Here is a 19,331-nt window from a genome sequence, read left to right on the forward strand (position 1 = left end):
GGGCCCGGCCCGGCCCGGCCTGGGGCGCCGTTAGCTGCCGGGCCGCCCCTTCCCGCGGCGGCGGGGGAACCGCGTGAGCGGGGCCGGAGCGCTCTCGGGCGCCGGGGAAGGAGGGCGTTCAGCGCGGAAGCGCCGCGCGGAGGCGGCAGGGCCCCTGCGGCTCGGGCGCGCCGCCCTTCGCTGAGCCGCAGGCAGCGAGCCCCCGGCCGGCTGAGGCCGGGAGGTCTGCGGCGCGGGCCGGGGAGCGGAGCAGCTCCGTGAAGGCCGTCCCGGTGAAAGAGCTGGTGAATTTGGCTTAAGCCGCTTTCCGTCCAAAGCGAGCGTGGGAAGCCAACCGAGGGATGCTTAAACCTGCAGTACAGTTAATTCACGCGAGAAAAACGAGTAGGCGGCCTGTTTGGGAGCGAGGAATGGTCTGCATAGTTTCTCAAGCTGCCAGGTGGAATACCTCTTTTCTGTAAGCTAGTTGAAAGCAAGCAGGCTTTTACACACGGTATGATTAGACTGTGGAATATATCGCTTCAGGTCATTGCCAAGTCTCCAGAACATCTRTTATCCTGACTAATTTAACTTCCCTTCCATTTTTTTCTCCTCATATTGKTGGGTTTATATCCATTTACGGAATAAATTGATAATAAAGTATTTGATGGATGCTGATTGCTTCATGTTTTGTTTGGTGCAGGATAGTAAAACAATACTGACAGGAAAACCATTCACCTTAASAGCTCTTATGAATGAGGTCTCAGGTTCCTGAAAATTATTTGGAGGCGAACTTATTCTAAACAAATTTTTTAAAATATCAGTGTGTATAAGTACTTGAAGGGAGGGTGTCAGGGGGACAGAGACAAACTCTTTTCAGTTGTCCTGACAGGACAAGAGGCAACGGGCACAAACTGAACCACAGGAAGTTCCACCTGAACGTGAGGGAGAATTTCTTCACTGTGAGAGTGACGGAGCCCTGGACCAGGTTGCCCAGAAAGGTTGTGGAGTCTCCTTCTCTGGAGATCTTCAAGGCCCGCCTGGATGCAACCCTGTCTAACATGCTCTAGGTGACCCTGCTTGAGTAGGGGGGTTGGACTAGATGATCTCCAGAGGTCCCTTCCAACCGTACTGATTCTATGATAAAAACATATAAATATATATAAAGTAACATGCTGAAAACCTTTTTTTCTTTGGTGTTTAATATTCACACTCCTCTCTYTCCCCAAAACTAACTGGTGACAACTTGATTTTGGGGTTTGTTTATTTGTTCTTTTAAGAAGGTAGGGTTTGTTTTTAACACTATGAGCATGCCTTAAAAATAAGGTTACTTATAAAAGAAGAAACATTTTTTTAAAGTAGAATTACCATTATTTTTTTCAAATTTTAAGGGAAGGTATTTGTTCTACAGAACCAGGTGAATAGCTAAAGAAATGCGTGTTYTTTTGGCTTTGAAATGTCTTAGGGAGGCAGCCAATTCTTTACACTTTAAGGCTTCATGAAAGTTAGAGAAAYATCTTTCAAGATAATTTTGGTGTGTAGTCCACTTTTGAGTATTCAACTTTACAGCCATGCAGACATATGCATGGTATTTTCAAGAAACCACTAAATGTGAAACCTGTTTAGCTTTCACTAAAACTTTCAGCAGGCATGTGAGTTACAAGTGTATTCCCCTGATTTTAAGTCTTCTTTTTTGATTTTTGTTTTTTTCCTATGATCTGATGGGTACAGTGTCAGAAACATAGTTTCTTTACTTTGGAAAAGGTAACTTGCAAATCACATAAAAAGAAAGCTGCATTTAGTATGTTATGTACTTGCAGAGTTTGGAGCCTCTTCCAATGAGTGGACCAGACTTTGGTGCCTTGGGAGAGGAAGCTGAACTGGTTGAAGTTGAACCTGAAGCCAAGCAGGAAATTCTTGAAAACAAAGATGTAAGTACCTGAACAATATCTTGGATTTTTCTTAGCAGAAGTGTCTTCACATCTTTGCATGCTTGATTTTTTTTTTTTTTTTTTAATGTAAGGGAACTTTGTAAAGGAAGATTTGAGGTGTGAAAGAAGTAAATTTAGTACAGTTCATTTAATCTAGTATTTTCTGTTTATTACTCTTTTTTTCCCTTGTGATAAAAGTTATCACTAAAACTCAGCTGYGAGCTATTACACTTGTTTCTAGATGCTGCTTTCTGCTCTCATAAGAGATTTCTGTCCCTGTGATAGTGTATAGTTGCAGGCTATGCATCTGTCCCTCACCTACTAGAATGCAGTGTTAGCCAGGTTAGGGTGAACTGCCACCACATGAATTAGATCATTAAGGTAAATAGTAACTTCAAAGAATGGTAATTTCTTAAACTATTTCACATGCAAGAGCGTATTTGTCTTGGCCCGTAATATGTTTGACAATGCTAAAGTGGAGAGATATCATGTGTTGTCTTAGTTTTTTAAGTAATTTTCCTCTCCCTGATACTGTTCAGAGTCATCCCAACTAGAAGCTTGGTAATAAAGCTTTTTTGTTGTTTGTTTGTTTTTAATTTCGTTTATTATATATGCATGCCAGTGGATTTTTTTAAGCAATTTACTAACTTGCTCTTATTCTGCTAGTTACAAATATACAAAACATTTGCAGTTTTTTTTTTGTCAGAGTAATTATCCTAAAGTTATGTTATACTGAGAAGAGTGGAAAAACAAGTGAAATGTTACTACTACAGTGCATTAGTACCAGCTGAACTGATACTCTGAAGCGATATTTAAGATAAAATGATCCTAAGTGATTATGTGAAAAGAGAAATGATTTTAAGAAAATATAAAGCCTCATAATGCTGTTGATTTTGATGTACATTTTAAACTAAAATGTTCCAACAGTAGTAACAATTTTAATAGAGTTTAAATATTTATAGCTTGTGAATTTTCTGTATGTAGCTGGTGTGAAAAGTGGCCAGCTACAAAGAGTTGTATGTGTTACTTTGTGTCTTATGATCTGAATGTGACTTTAGCGGTGACTATCCCTACAACTTTCTGACTAAAATCCTGACAGCAACAGTCTGTTACAATCTCTTCTGCTATAGTGAGTTTTAGATTTGAAATTAGAGTATCTTTTTTCAGTACTACTTTTGTTAAAGAGTTTTCCAGAATTGGGGATAGTACTGGTTTCTGATAACATAGGTTGATAGTAATTAAAGCAGGGATTCTTAGCGTCTTTACCTTCATTGGGACAGCAATATTTTTTTTTCTGTGCAGGTTATTCTGGCGCCTGTTATTAGATACAAATTCAATATTTATTTTTAAATATTTGTTATGTTCAGGTGGTGGTTCAGCATGTGCACTTTGATGGACTTGGAAGGACCAAAGATGACATTATCATGTATGAAATCTGTGATGTTTTCAAGGCTAAAAATCTCATTGATGTAAGTGCTGTAGTGAATATCAGACTGACTATTTTAAAAATTCAGATTATGATTTTCTCTTTGTCCCTGCTTTGGGCTGCCTTCCTTTTATGTGGGGCAAACTTGCCAATTTTATGATAATTCTAAACTTGTGATATGGAAGTCAAATAAGAAATACTGACAGATATTATATTTTGAGTTATTCAGCTTAAAGCCATTGAGAGATGACAAACAGTACACTGAGGTATTTTTTCCAGCTTTCCTGTTGCCATTTAAAAAGTTCTGATTAGAGTAGGTGATGCTCAATTTCAGTTAATTTGCTTAAAAAAAATTGATGGAATTCAGCCCAGAGGTCCAGTGACAGTTTCTAACAATGGATCAAAGTATAACTTAGTGTTGTGTTCTTGCACAGTTAGGTAGTGAGTCCTCTGGAATTTGACTGCTGAGTAATTTGGGCAGCTTTGATTGGTGCTGCCTTTAATGCAACCAGTGCTTGTCTGTTCTGGGATATTGACCATAATAATTGTATTGTTCTGGCTGTGAAGGTCAATTGTACCATGCAGACCAAGACTTTGTTGTTTTTTATTTACAGAGTATGTGTGTTGTCTCATGCTTTCTGTAACCACCCAATTTATTGTATAATTCAGTAGTTTTATCTCCAGTTGGAGTTGAAAATAATAATAATAAAAAAAAAAAGTGTGTAAGAGTGTTTGGAATGTGTAYGTACCTGCTTTTTATTTCTGCCTGTTTGTTCTTAGCATTGTAAGAACTGCGAAGAAGTCATTCTTTGTAAACCTGTAAATTAGTTTAGGTTTAAGCAGAATAGGATTTTATTTTTTTTCCAAAAAGTATGAGCCCTGTAAATAGGTGTATGAGATTTAAGTTCTGTAAACCCATAATAGGTTTAAGTATTATAACAGATACAGTGCAAGCGAACAAAAATCAGAAATTGAGGTGGATGCTCTGAGTTTAATCCATTTCTTTATTGATCTGTTTTGAAGGTACACAAATATGTCTTTGTGTAAAAAAATCTGTGCGTATTGTGTAACTTTGCTGCATGTTAACTGTTTTATCCTAACTATTTTTCAGTAAACTGAAACTCTAAGCTTTTTATCTCAACCTGTAGGTAATGAGAAAATCCCATGAAGCTCGTGAAAAGTTGCTTCGTCTAGGAATCTTTAGACAGGTAGAGGTTCTGATTGATACCTGTCAAGGTGTGTATTGTTACATTAATCCTTGCCTTTTCTACACACATGCTATATTTCTGTGTTGTAGTTGGACACCTTTCTATGTAAATAACTTACATATTTCTCCCATATACCTTTATATAATTTAGTTTTACTTGTCGATGTGCTGTAAATAAAAATGTACGTCTCTGCATCCATAATACGTAGGAAAAATATTTATTGGTATGTATCTGTATATATGTTTATCTGTAAATATTACTTGTATACATGCAAGAATGAGTGAACTTCTCGCACTAGGATAATTACAGTACATGTTCCTTAATACAAGTTTTCAGAGGCAGGACAAGTCTTTACTTGAGGAAAAGCTTGAAAGTATCTCCTGTACTTCTGTGTGTTACACATCATAACAACTGAGATTGTATCAGCAAATCCATTGTGCTTAATGGAAATACTAGTGATTGTATAAAGTGTTTGTGATTTTTTGTTTTTTTAAAGGGCTGTAAGATACATGGAACAGCTGAGTGTGCTCACGTTGCATAATAAGCCTCAGTCAGTATTTTCAAACTGGTGGGTGCTTTTCAGTTGGAGAAAGAAATGCAGTGCAACTCTGCAGGCTGCTGGTGATGGGATGCTGTCCCAGTTGCTTCAAGTAGGATTAAGTGCCCATGATTGCTGTGCTTTGGAAGGACTGAGTTAACTAAAACTCTCAGGAGACCAGGCAGCTTATGTTGCTCTGCACTTTACTGCAGAGTGTTGGACTGACAGCATTTTTCTTGTTCTGTCTGGAGCACTTTAATTTTTACTTCTTTTAACATTAGAATTTGTGTGAACCTTTGCTTTTAGCAGGCAGGTAACAAACAAATGTTACTAGCTTATAATTAAACTAATGTGTTGATGGTTAAAGCCAGCCATGCTTTGATGCTCTTCATGCGTATCTAAACAACATCTTTTCTCAAAACATTTTTCTTTGTAATGTAGACTTTTATTATTGTTCAGTTCCAGCAGTTTTCAAGTAATTCATCTTTTGTTAGCATATTTTTCAAATAGATTTCTAGAGATAACATTTATTTATTTATTTAGGAGATGATGCCCTTCCAAATGGTTTAGATGTAACTTTTGAAGTAACAGAATTGAGAAGACTTACTGGAAGCTATAACACTATGGTTGGCAACAATGAAGGCAGTATGGTATGGATGACTTCAAATAATTATGAAAGCTTTTTGATATTCCTGTCACTTTCATGTTTTAAACCTGAGAATGAATTTGGTGATTAAATAAGTGAGGACCTGATCAAAGCCAAATTATTTTCTTGATCCAGCTTTTCTAAGGCTTTGTCAGACCTTTGTCTCTAAAGAGACCTTTGTAATAGCCAGTCTTTTATTCATCAAAAACCCATTTTGAAGTAAGGAAGAATGTTAAAGCTTCAAACTCAATACTCAGTTAATCTTCATAATTGTTAAAATTACTTCAGCTAGACTAGTGAGCAGTTTGTCATTAACTTCCATCAGACCTATTTAAGTTGTTTTTCTTCTCATATGGAATGCCATATGTTTGACTTAGAATTGTTTTTGTTATTCTTCGGCTGAAAGACGTAGGTTTTCCAGAGCCGTATGTGTTGTGGAACTTGCCTCCATTTGATTCACATTTATATAGCCAAGGACAATTAAAGATATGTCAGGTAAAACCTTGTGTGAAAAGCATTACCAGATGACAGAAAAGGTAGCACACAGACTGTCGTTGGCGTGTCTCAGCAGAAGAGCTGGCTTAAGTAGATCCTACTTCCACCTGCGCGTTCCAGTGTCCATTCTGTTTTCTCATGTGCACAGTGCAGCAGTACTTGGGATGAGTAGATAAGCCAGATAGACTCATCCTTTTCTTAGGGGTATTTTTAACCTGGATCAGCTACTGCACAACTCAGGTGATGGTGTTGCATGGGTGCATGGAGAACAGGAATGAAGAAAGTGAGTGAGCCCTGCTTATCCAGCTCTGATGCTGTGTGCAGTGTCCAAGGAACTGTGACCTGAATGAAACCAGTGAGAGATTCTACTTGTTGGTTTTGGTGCATTTGAAAACAGTCTTAAAACTACCTAGCTTCTCTATTTTGTACTCCTCTTTCCCTTTATTTGATTTTCATTTCTGACAGAGAAGTAAAACTTTTTGAATAATAAAAAAGCACGACTTGTACATGTACTAGTTTTGGCAGTAGACATTACGTTTCTGTAAGAATTACAAGAGTTAAATAGATTTCATGTTTATTCTAATCCCTTAAATTCATCTGAAATTTGTTGATGTAATGTTTCATACCAATAGGCTTTTGGATTAGTAGTTTCTGGTTYGTTGGATAATTGCATGGTAGCCATCGTTCCAAAAACAAATACAGTTGGGTGACTGTGCTTCCAAGAGCTGTTAAGAGAAAGGCAGTCAGGATCTGGTACATGGGATTGGCTGTACATATTTGGCAGCTTTTTTACATTCTCCTTAAAAAGAACATGCAACAATAGAACAGCTCTGGTAGAAGCTGTAATGGGGAGAAACATGCTCTATCCTTTCTGCCAAATGTTTGGTGTTATCAGGGAATTTGTGTCTGAACAGGCAGAAAAGTTTAATTGTAGTTTCTGAAGAATTGTAATGATATGTTATACTGCTGTCAAAACTGACTACAAAAGTATCTTTTTCTTCAAAACGGAAGTACGGGGTGGTGTCTCTGGACGGATAAATTTCCACTGGCTTTTGTTTTTGGTTCTGATGAGCTGTGCCTGCAAGGTAGTTTTTCTCAGTGATCAGTTGGAAAGCCTGCAGTTGCTTTATCATGCCGAAGATTGATGCTCCCAGGCTTCCAAACCAGCTGGGAGATTTTGCTTGAAATAATAACAGTAATGATGATACAATAAGAATGCAGATAAAGTCAGCAGAACAGCACTAAAAATTGAATGATGATGCTAACTATAATGTGTGTTATTTTGTGTTTTGCTGCCAGTGCAGAGAGTGCTTATGAAAATCATATTTGGTTATGACTATTTTTTTAGTGCCTTCATTTTCTCATTCTTAGAGTTGATATCCTCATTTTCAGCATACAGTTATCATGCAAGTTAGCAAACAATATGAAATATTTTCCTATTTTTCCTAGGTACTTGGACTTAAGTTTCCAAATCTCTTTGGGCGTGCTGAAAAGGTAACCTTCCAGTTCTCATATGGAACAAAGGAAACATCATATGGCCTATCATTCTTCAAACCACAACCTGGAAAGTTTGAAAGAAAGTAGGAAATGCACTTTTGAATATTTCTTTTTTAATGAAGGAATAACAATAGTTTAAAGTGTATCTGTTTTTCAAAACATACATACAAATAGCAAAATACAGTTTGTTTGAAATTTAGGCAAATCTTGCTTTATGCCAACATGTGTTGGGCCCACAGGTTGTGTTTTACAGGTACAAGAATATTTATATTTTAAATTCTGCAGGAACTCTATGCACTTTAGGTGCTGATTATTAAACCAGATGCTTGCTGGCTGATGGTTTATTAGTAGAAACTTGAGCTTCAGCCATAGAAATGRAAATGAAAATGTTAGAATTTTTCTTGGAAGACTGAAATCTGTAAATTACTCATTTTTTTACTTGATGGAGATTTATTCAAAGTAGCTACTTGTTAAATTTTAAATACATGCAGTAATTTATTTCTTTACTGAAGGCATATTAATCTTAAAGTAATGTAACARAGCTGGTTCTGTAAGTTTATAAATTAATTTAAAGTTCTGCCTATTTAATTGCACTTTCAAATTGTCAGTGATGTGGTGTTTCAGTTTTTCAGTTAACCTGTATAAAGTAACTGGGCAGTTCCCGTGGAGCTCTCTTCGTGAAACCGACAGAGGAGTATCAACAGAATTTAATGTAAGTAGCACAAGAGTTCACGGAATGCATGCTTCGTTTACATTTAATTCAGGTCACAGCTGGCTCTTGCAAATATTTGCTTAATTTTTTTATGATTGGAATACTTGTGCATGAGACAAATRTGTTCTTATTTGAAAGAGGTCAATGAATCTAAGATGACAGATGTAATACCTCCTGACCTTTTCCTTAGAATTCAGTCATAGTTCAACCTAATATAAATACCAGCCTTCCCCCACCCCCAGACTATTAATGCTTGAAGCATAATTTCAGAAAGTCAGCTGGTTGCCTGGCCCACTGCATCAGCCCAATTCAAGGTATTTTTTGTTTGGGGTAGATTAAGTAGTGTGCACCTGTTCAGAGAGTGAAAGTCTTTGACTGGAGCACAATTAACTTTCACTCTGAAATGAGAAACAATTGATCCAAGTGGTTTGGAAAGAAAAAAACATATTCATGTATAAATAAATTTTAAAAACAAACATTTTGAGGAAAATGTTTRTTCTGTAGCAAAATTTTCTTCATGTCTTACTCAATTCTTCATTTGTAGTTTCCAGTCTGGAAGACCAACCACACACTGAAGTGGGAGGGTGTGTGGAGAGAGCTTGGCTGTCTTGCCAGAACAGCATCCTTTTCTGTTCGAGAAGAAAGTGGACACTCTCTTAAATCTTCTCTCTCTGTAAGGCTTTTTCCTATCTTCTACAGTGTATATGTTCTTTTGACTAATGTAGTTTAAGAATGATACCAAAGCAGCTTTTTGTCTTACTTGCTTAATAGGTCGTGTATTTTGCTGAAATGTCTTTTGCCTTGTTTGGCCACTCATTCAGGAGGTCAAAAAAGAGTATTTTTTCAAAGCAGACTGTTGCATATTGATTGGTGCRTAGGCTGGTTTGTTCTTTCTGCAGGGCTGCATAAAAGATGCTTCCCTTCTTGTCATTTCAGATCTTTCTGCAGCATCATCTTGTTTTGTAGRAGAGAGAGGCGATCACATTCCCCCTCCCACAGAGTTGCTTTTCTCTTGCTAAATAGTATTTCCTGTAGCATGTGTTGGTTGCTTGCCATCTTTAATGTTTATGTCATAAATTCTAGGAGACAATATTTGCAGGTTACTTTCACACAATTGGTGATTCATCCTGGGACATTGTTACTTCTCTATTGCTGTGCATACATGGAAAAAATGTGTAACTATATTTGATGTTGCCTCTAAAGTCAAAGCTGAGTTCGCAAATCCATGCAGCTACACTGGCTTTAGCTGGAGCTGCTGTTGTCTTCTACTGCATGCACAGGTTTTGATAGCAAATAATAGTTTTTCTCTGTGATATTCGGCTGGTATGAGAACCTAAAAATAATTGTTTGATTCTTTTCAGCATGCCATGGTAATCGATTCCCGGAACTCTTCTATCTTGCCAAGACGAGGGGCTTTGCTGAAAATTAATCAGGTAGTATTAAATCACTAATACTATTGTTGAATGTTACCTGTATATGTGTTTGAGCAAATCTTATTTTTTCTGGTTAATATTCATGTAAAAGATATCTAAACTTAGAAATTAATCTTAAATTGATTAGGTTGACCAGTAGTTACCTGTTATCTTTACAGTGTGTGTCTTTTAAAATCATAAAAACTTTTCTTCTGGAGGTTAATATTTTCATTTGTATACCATCTGTCAACCAGCAAAACCATAGTTTATCTCATCATCAGTGTTATATTATTTGTTAGATGAAATGCATTATCCCTGACAGTATCCACTCCACACTTCATAGTGGATATTTGTCTCCTGTTTTGTTTCACTACACTGTTAAGTTACYAGACTCAGAAGCTTTGTAAGTAACAGGACCAGAGTCCTACGATTAAAATTGAAAGGCTGATAAAAATAACTCCCAAAGGCACATGMATGTTTCAGTTTGGCACAGAAAATGATTTCTACTTGTGTTATGTTTAGAGCTCTTTGAAAAGCTGGCTTTTCTGCTGTACGGATTAATACTTCAGAAGCACAACTTATGCTGTGCTTCGGAAGTAGGTTGCTCTGAAACATCACGGGGACTGGAGGTGCTGCTGCCTGCGCTCTGTTCCTCTAAGTAGCAGTGAACTATTTCCTTTCTGAGGGAGAAGAGTGATTATAATTCAGAGTTTATTTACCATACTGTTTGTTATATGCTGCCTTTAACACTGTCACTTGTTACTTTTAGCTTGCTTTGATTTAAKGCAGTTGGCTTCTAGATAAATATAGCGAGAAATTTGATATTGGATCCTGAATATTTCAGTTCTGTTCTGTTGTGCCTTCACTTAAAAAATGGTTCAGAAAGTGACGGTCTTGTTTAATATTTGGTGGAGAGAAATTGTACCTACTACTCTTTGGGGCATGCATGCTGCTTTATTGGTCTGAAATTCAGTTGTCTCTCCATACTGATGTTTCTGTGTTTCTTAACAGAAAAAAAATGCTAATAATGATGCAGACTTGCTGAATCCTGTGAGGGAAGAAACATGTAATATCTGTTACAGCTTTTGTAATTTCTGTCTATGCAGGAGTTGGCTGGCTATACAGGTGGAGATGTGAGCTTTCTAAAAGAGGATTTTGAATTTCAGTTGAATAAGCAACTTCTGTGGGATTCGGTAATTATTTTAAACAATGTTTTGGTAGTTGTGAGTTAACAAATGAGGTTATCAAAATRTCTATGATGAATTTTCGCTGTGGATTAGAACAAAAAAATCATGGAAGAGAAGCTGGATAATATAGCTGTCTTGATTTSTTTTTGGAAGTGAGATGGTCTTTTTTTTTTCTTTTAACTTCCTACTCTGTACAGTTGGTTGAAAAGTGGTTATCTTGGAGAGAAGAACTTGTCTGACACTTAACAATAGGAACTATTTTCCTTTTGGAAGAAGTTAGTCATGTCTGTCTTTTGTGATCTTTCTTAATGTATTTTTGAAAAACTTGCTACATCCTCTGTTATGTTTCTTTCATCTGATTATGAGTATTTTGGCCAACTTGGCTTTAGTTATCTTTTCTTCTATCCTTGTAAATGACCAATATGATTCCTAATTTTAGAATCATACTATATAGTATATGGAAATGACTACTTGTTGGGAAAGTTGATTTTGCTACAACAATAAGCTTGCACTGCCACACTTCATATTTGTGCACAATTAAGTTCAAATGAGAAAGACTTATAATAGTGTCAGGTTTGCGTGAGGCCACAGAGCATGTTGCAGATTTTATCGTCTATCTACGTTAGCATTTTGATTTTGAGTTGTGCAATTTTGAAGCAAATTCCAGTGTCATCCTCATTTACAAAACGTTGATTTAGTTGGCAGAACAGTTCTGGTGTATGCCAACAAGATTTCTTTCAGAGGAAACARCACTGGAAAACTTCACTCCCAAGTTTGTGCGTATAATGCTCCAGCTTCTCGTGGAACATGAAGGTCCTAAATTTCAGGCAGCTTTGACAGTACAGATATAGCATAGGTGAAAATAGGTGTCTTCCTGCCTTCATAATAAGAATTTCACTGTGTCCTAGAAATATTTCTGTCTAAATTCAGGAAAAAAATACTTTGTTGTGTAGATACGATGCAGTATGTTCTTGTCCCATAGCTGAATGGGAAGTAAAACACCAACTTCCATTATGAAGGTTTAAAAATTGAAGGTTGCAATTATTTACACCTCAGTATATATATATGTAAAAAAAAAGAGTAAAAGATTCCTCTTGCCAGTTGTCTAAGAGCTAATGGATTAGTGAAGAAATTTTGGGAGACTGGAAGAATGTTAGTGTTATATCAGCRGTACTATTGAAAAAACTTGAAGCTGGTTCTATAGTTCAAATATTAACTAACTGATTGATGTTGTAAGGATCTGTTGTTCTGCTATTTCTTGGTTGTATTATGGTAAGACTTAGTGCAATAAAGTTCCTGGGTTTGATCTGTGAGGCCAACATACAAGGGCGTTTTAGGACCATTTGCTATACTCCTCTCCGATTACATGATTATATTTGCACCTTTCATGCGATGGAAGAAAAGGCATTGCTTATTAAGTGTACTTCCAGTTGTCTTTATATATATAAATTTTCTGAGTTTTAGTTGAGAAAGACAGCACGAATCTCCTATGAAGTAATTTAATGGCTGCACAAAGAGGACACTGTTCCTTTTCCTTCCCATGACAGTTAATGTGGCTACGTTGTGAGTGGAAGTGGAGCATATCTCATCCCATAGCGTACATAATTTTATGATCCATTGTTCATGTGCATAGACTTGCACGCAACTGGCTTTTGCATATGTACTGTCGCGTGACCAGATACGCATGTACTGCATGATGAACTTGCATCTGATCATGACAGGGGAAGCATCTGGGGACTTTCAGGACAGAGGGTAGCAGGAGCGTGCTGTACACTAGAAAGTTATTCAACATTTTAGCCTAGCTATTAACAATAGATCTTGGCATTTGACAGCAATACTTATACTTCATACACAGGCAGCAGGCAAATGATTAAATGTATTTGTTACCATGGTTTGCTCCTGAAAATCACCATATAGCTAAGCAGTAATGATACTTACATTCTTGATATCAGTATAGTGTGTTACAGAACATAGATGCTTTCTTTAAAGTATAAGGCTAATTTACAGGCAGATTACAGTTACAATTTTGGTAGCTACTTGCTGTACATAGCTTCCTAGGGGTTTAAAGTTGCCGGTAATAATTTATGTCAGTAGGTTTTGGTTTATTCCAAGTCCTAAATCTGTGAGAAACAAGARGCTGGATCACTGTTCCTTTTAGACACTGTGAAAGTAGCACTATGTCTAAAAGTGATGTGTTGCCTTTTTCAAGATGCAGCACTGCATAGTATAGAAAGAGGGCAGCAATGATCAAGAGTTCCCTGAAAATAAAATTACTGAAGTTGTGGTATCTGCATATATACTGTGATCATCTGTAACTTTATTAGACTAATGGGACTTCTGCCTGTTACTGAGCAATAGAATTTTACTAATACTGTTTTTAGGGAATTTCAGTAATACATATTAGTAAGCAACTCTTCCTTTTTCCCTCCAAAGGTTTTTTCAGCRTCTCTTTGGGGTGGAATGCTGGTTCCTATTGGAGACAAACCATCTAGTATAGCTGATAGGCAAGTAACCTACTTAAGTTTTTTGGTTTTGATGTTTTTAAACAGTTTCTTAATTGTTTTCAGTCAACCCAGGTAACGTACATAGGAAACTCCAGTAGAAGAGAGAAACAGGAGAAGCAGTTCTGTTTTTGAGGAAAAAAAATAAATATCTAGTTAACTTCAATTCCATATAAATACTTAGGCGTGCTTTTGATTTTCAAAGGTATAATTTGCTATGTAGTAGCAGTGCCTTCAAATATATATCATTGTATCTGCAAAATTTCACATCAGGTATAGATAATGCTGTACAGACAGGAAGAGTTTTTAGAAGTAAAGTTGTCTTTTATCTAAGATGAATTTGCTTTTAGCAAATTTTGTACTCTTAATACTTTTGATTAAAGATCACTAGCAGAAAATATGCAGACTTAAATTTATTCACCAAAAATACCAAGTGTTAATTGTGTTAGCTGCACCTGTGATGGCACAAAGGGACTGAGAAACCTTGTAATTTGGTCTTTGTAAGTGAGGTTTACTAAKTTTGTGGTTTTAATACTTTACTTTGAAATTTATCTCAATTGCATCAGGATTTAATTTAATGAAATACAACAATTTTTATATAAATGCCCTTTACTAAACTTGTAATGAAGATGCTTGTAATTCTGAAAAGTGATAATTAAAGTATTGCTAGATATTTTCAAATACTTTCTTTCAAATGAACCACTAAATTAAATTTGACTGTATTCACTAGGTTTTACCTTGGTGGACCAACAAGTGTGCGTGGATTCAGTATGTACAGCATTGGACCCCAGAGTGAAGGTCTGAAACTTTGATACAAACTAACATTCACAATATTGTTGGAGAAGTGGGATTTAAGACTCACATTCTGTGTTTAAGCTTTCTATAGCTTTAAAATAGTTGTTCACTTTCTGCACTTTGAATTGTAGAAGTGTTATCTGTATTTGATCTGTTGCTATATTATTAGTTCACAATGAAATAAAGCCCAGTAGTTCTTAGTTAGGTCCTAAGCTACTTTTGTAAACAAAGCATTTGTTCAGACTTGCATAGCTTACTGTATCTCTATTCATTTTGTATTAATCTTGGACCCTTCATGTATACAAGAATACATATAATTTTCTAATGCCTTTTTAAAAGGAATTTCACGAGTGCATGGCTCTTATTTTAGTAAGTTGAAGGCGAGCCAGAGCTCCTCCTCTTCCAGTAACTCCATTTCTTTTACTTTTTTGAGACTRGAGCTTCTAAAACTACCTTTTTGTCTTCAGATTGGCTTATGATCTTTGACAGGAATGACCAGGTTTCGGACTTCTAGTGTGTTACATTGGCTTTTAGTAAACAACCTTCAAGCTTAAAAAGTTCCCCAAAGATGGCTGTAGGAACAGTTATATCAAACCTCTTTGATACAGTGTGTGCTCTGTTAGCTTAGGGAAAAAGTAATATGATCTGTAAAGGCAGTTTAAGAGACAGGAGCTTCCTTAGTTCTTTTCATTATTACGCTGCTGAAGTTTTCTTTATATGCTGAAGTTTTCATTATTCTGCTGYGGTTACCATGCATGCGGTTACAATTGCTTAACTGTTATCAATTTCCATTCTTTAAAACTAGGGCAGATGTTCCAAAGGTGTTCAGGAAGTAGTCTCTGATGAACCATCAAGAGGTGCATGCCTCAGATTGTTTAGGTGGAAGGCATCAAGGAAAAAGGRCAAGTCGCTGAGAAGTTGTAAAGAATTGTACAAGTGCTAATTTCTAGTTGATAGTGGTGAGGCTGGAGAGAGCTAGAACAWGAGTTGCAATAGGGTAGCAGTGCAGTGTAAAACAACTTAAGGATTCATTCTTGCATCCTTAACAAGAGATTCTGTTTATATACACCAGAGTAAATGCTTTGCTTCCAACATTTTCCCTAAATAGGCGATTACTTGGGAGGAGAAGCCTACTGGGCTGGAGGCTTGCATCTATACACCCCTCTCCCTTTCCGGCCAGGCCGGGGAGGGTTTGGAGACCTTTTCCGAACGCATTTCTTCCTCAATGCTGGAAACCTCTGCAATCTTAACTATGGTAAGACTCMATAGAATTGTATGCAGCAGGATCTGGTTATCCAAATATAAAAAAGTAAATAGCAGAAGAGAGCTGTTGTGTCTGTTTCCTCTAAATCAATTTGTTTACTACATATATTTCAGTGGCCATTAAAAGGCTGTTGCTGTTAACCTGTCTGTACAGCAGATTGCTGGTTACAGTGGTAATTTTATTAGCTCACTACATAAATTCTAGCACAATATGTAGAAAAGACAGCTAGAATACCAATTGTAGCATCCCTGATGGGGAGTTGTTAACAGAGCATTGTGATAGCTAGTTAAGGCCTGCTATCTTAGACTGTTCTGGAGGACGGCTGTAAGATTCATATGTTTTTTGGGATAGACTAAATAAAAAGCAGGGACATTATAATGTAGATAAGGGTGTAGTAGCTTATGGAATCTTCTTTTTCCATCCCTCAAATTTTTTCTCCAAGATATATTTGAGTATATTAATATTCTRTTTTTCAATATCAGTTTAATCAGTTTTGAGATATAGTGATATTTGATGTCTGCCTTTCTTGATAGAAAGGAGACTGCATCTATATGGAAGGGATATACTTTATACACAATCGAAAAGCAGATGAATCTGCTTTTAAATTTGACTGCTGAAGGTTTTTAATTATATCTTCAGTATCCATTTCCAGAATCATGCAAATAGGCACCCCATGGTGGGAAATGAAGATTAACCAGCAATCCAACCAGAGTCTCAGATACTTTGAATTTGAGATACTTGGTATTTGTGGGAGTTGTTGAATAATAAAGTTTYGAATCTTTGCAGTCGATACTCCTAAGTAATGTCTTGTAACTCTAAAAATCTAGTTAGCCTTTGGACACCTTGACAACCTACTTTGATTCCTGTTCTCTTGCTCTTCTGTTTKCAGGTGATGGTCCCAGAGCTCACCTACAGAAGTTGGCGGAGTATATTCGGTGGTCTTACGGTGCYGGAATAGTGCTCCGTCTAGGAAACATTGCTAGATTAGAACTTAATTATTGTTTCCCCATGGGAGTACAGTCTGGTGACAGGTTTGTTTTTTACAGCTGCTTTTTTAATAGTAACTAGTTTTAAAGGTTCCTGCACTTTACTTGCTTTTGGCAGAGAGATCTGCTGTCTCTTAGTTTTGTTTATGCAATGCTAGTTTATTCTTTAAAGACTTTTCAGTACTTGACTGGCCATGTTGGTTTCACAGTGCTGCTTAGTTTAAGACTGTTTATATCTCAGGTTTCAAAGTTCACTGAACTTGAGATCAGCTGTTGAAATGTATGAATAGCTGTGTAGCAGGTTTTTACTTCTTTAGGGGAAATGAACACTCAGCTCATGGGGTTTTCCTAAGCCTTCTAAAAACAAATAATTGGATAAATACCAAGTTTAATGTCTTTGCTTGAAAAAGGCATAGAAGTTGAAGTATAGATAAAGAGGAAAGGAGAATAAATTAAATTGTTAGCAACTAATTAGCCTACACTAAGCAAATAGTATATAATAGAAAAGCTTCAGGAGGCCTGTTTTTGCCTGTGAAGTATTGTAAAAACTGTGTGAGATGCTCTGTATTTTGTACAGGAGTCAGATTCTGTTTCTGCTTGTCATCTATGTGAAATGTGAATGAATAATAGCAATTTGAAAATTAGGGGCTTTATTTTGCAAATGTAAAAAAACCCAACTCCATATAGATGACAGATTGGCAGAGCAGTCATTTAACAACGCTTACGTCAGCTGAAAGTTGAATTGTAACTTTCCAGATACTGAAAAACTTGGGAACTTGGGGACAGGGAGAGTTAGCTTCAGTTTTATCAGTACCTTGTGTGTCATTAATATTGTCTGCTTTTTTGTTTCTTTTCAGGATATGTGATGGTGTTCAGTTTGGAGCAGGAATCAGATTTCTATAATACAGAGATGTTTTACATCAGTATATGAAACTGAAGTTATGAAATCAAGAATATAATGTAGTTCAATGCAGTCTAAATTTTTTCTTCAAATATAAAGATACATGTGAGTGATTTACCTCAGACTTCACAGGAAACTGCATTAAAGAACTATGCTCCAAAGATGCATTGTACTTCTGATTTTTATTAAAGATGTGCGAATGTTCATAGGATTTTAGCTATTTTAACTTTTACTGATTGGTTGTTACTTAAAATGTTAGATAAGTGTATTGGAAATTGGGTCRTGGATACATTTCACAGGATTATAACTGTCATTGGCCTGCAAAGCCTCTGCTCTTCCAACTGCAAGTCTCAAGTGCAGGGATGACTGAGTGTGAGTATGCCTTGAGTAGAAATTAAGAGAGAACTTCTCCATTAACAACTTCTGTGAAGTAATGACCTTGAAAAATTTGCTAGGCATCACAAAGAATTTGATACAAAAGTAATTATTATAAGTGAAGGAAATATTCTGATAAAATATATTTACTATTATAAAGTCACCTATATTGGAAGAAAGCTTCTACAAATCTGAATTGCTTATTGTAAAAGTTAAGTCCAGCTGTCTAGCACATTAAATACTACAATTAAAGAATACCGTTGAAATTTTCTGGGCTCTCAACTTTGAGACAGTTTTGAATCTTTTAATTGTCTCAGTCAGGCAGTTGATTTGGGTCTTGCCAATTGGATCTTTTTGTAGCAGTTGCAAAAAGTGGTGTCTAGATGTGATCACATGATACTAACTTGTGTGCTTTTTAGGTCTGAGGCATGTTTCTTTACTGCCTTCCATTAGTGCTAGTTTCAATTTAAATTGACCTCCTGCTTTGTCACTTGGCATATATTCCAGCTTAAAACTATATATCTTGAAGTAATTCACTAGCCCTAATGATTTGGCTTTCAAGAGTTATATTAAACTTTTACATATGTATCAATCCTAAATCATTAGTAAGAGCCTAGAATCCACTTTCCCTCTATCTAAGTGTGTTTTGTTATGAGGTGTTGGCAAAATTAAGATCGTAAAACAAAGAATATTATGGGAGGGCAGAACCTTCAAGCTGAGTTGTCCAGTTTGTCCTTGACTGTAAATCTCCTTGCATAATTGGCTAGGATTGGCTCTCAATTATGAAAGCTATTATGCTTCTGATTTCTTGTATCCAGCTAAAGACACATTTGAACATACTGACAAGCTAGGTGGCTTTGTTGCCAAACACTGTCAGGACTGCCATGAAATCTTGGTGTCAGTCAAGTCAATCCTGAGATTACACTGACTCAGTGTAAGGGGTTACAGTTTCATACAGTGCTTCAGCATTGGCATATATTGCTTTTGCAGCAATACAGTAACCAAATATGTTGATAACTTACTTTCTAAAATATATGAAGTCAGAAACTGGTCTGTGCCTAGTTCTGCAGAACTCCACTTGACTAAGCATCCTTCCCTTTTTCAAAACGGAAAATCCCGTGAATCACAGAAGTTAGGTCTGTTTCAAATAACAAAATTTAAGGTGCAGAACCTTTTTCAGTGTGCCTATCTGACAGCTACTGTAGCAGATACGTATTTAACAAAGCATTTATGATATTTTGATATTAGGCTATAAAACAAGACACAGTGTTAAGAATCTCAAGAACTATTACTGTTTTTTCCTAGTACTGTCTACATTTTGAAATAGAGAAACACGTTCGGGGAAGAATGGGAATGTTTATATATCAAAATACTCTCAGGTGTTCAAAGTTTATTTTGGTCGTATTGATAAAATTAGGTGTATTCTGTTGCCTTAAACTCTTGTGTACAGTGTTTGTTCTTAAAGGCTGTTCAAACTC

The 19,331-nt window shown here is 36.4% G+C and overlaps 1 protein-coding gene across 1 annotated transcript in view; it reads left to right on the plus strand.

Moving 5' to 3' along the window:
• SAMM50 (SAMM50 sorting and assembly machinery component) overlaps window positions 1-17,639 on the plus strand; it is a 17,994-nt gene extending 355 nt beyond the window's left edge. Inside the window, exons 2-15 of the mRNA XM_085324470.1 lie at window positions 1,800-1,910; window positions 3,278-3,379; window positions 4,485-4,572; window positions 5,626-5,732; window positions 7,673-7,803; window positions 8,345-8,432; window positions 8,977-9,105; window positions 9,794-9,865; window positions 10,951-11,037; window positions 13,465-13,535; window positions 14,263-14,330; window positions 15,436-15,582; window positions 16,481-16,622; window positions 17,435-17,639. Coding sequence (XP_085180596.1) covers window positions 1,800-1,910; window positions 3,278-3,379; window positions 4,485-4,572; window positions 5,626-5,732; window positions 7,673-7,803; window positions 8,345-8,432; window positions 8,977-9,105; window positions 9,794-9,865; window positions 10,951-11,037; window positions 13,465-13,535; window positions 14,263-14,330; window positions 15,436-15,582; window positions 16,481-16,622; window positions 17,435-17,480 — 1,389 coding nt within the window. The 3' untranslated portion in view covers window positions 17,481-17,639. The remainder of the gene's footprint in view (window positions 1-1,799; window positions 1,911-3,277; window positions 3,380-4,484; window positions 4,573-5,625; window positions 5,733-7,672; window positions 7,804-8,344; window positions 8,433-8,976; window positions 9,106-9,793; window positions 9,866-10,950; window positions 11,038-13,464; window positions 13,536-14,262; window positions 14,331-15,435; window positions 15,583-16,480; window positions 16,623-17,434) is intronic.
• The last annotated feature ends 1,692 nt before the right edge of the window (window positions 17,640-19,331 follow it).

Source organism: Rhea americana, unplaced genomic scaffold (genome assembly GCF_003343005.1).
Source record: "Rhea americana isolate MKP2758 unplaced genomic scaffold, rheAme1 scaffold_91, whole genome shotgun sequence".
NCBI classification, from domain to species: domain Eukaryota; kingdom Metazoa; phylum Chordata; class Aves; order Rheiformes; family Rheidae; genus Rhea; species Rhea americana.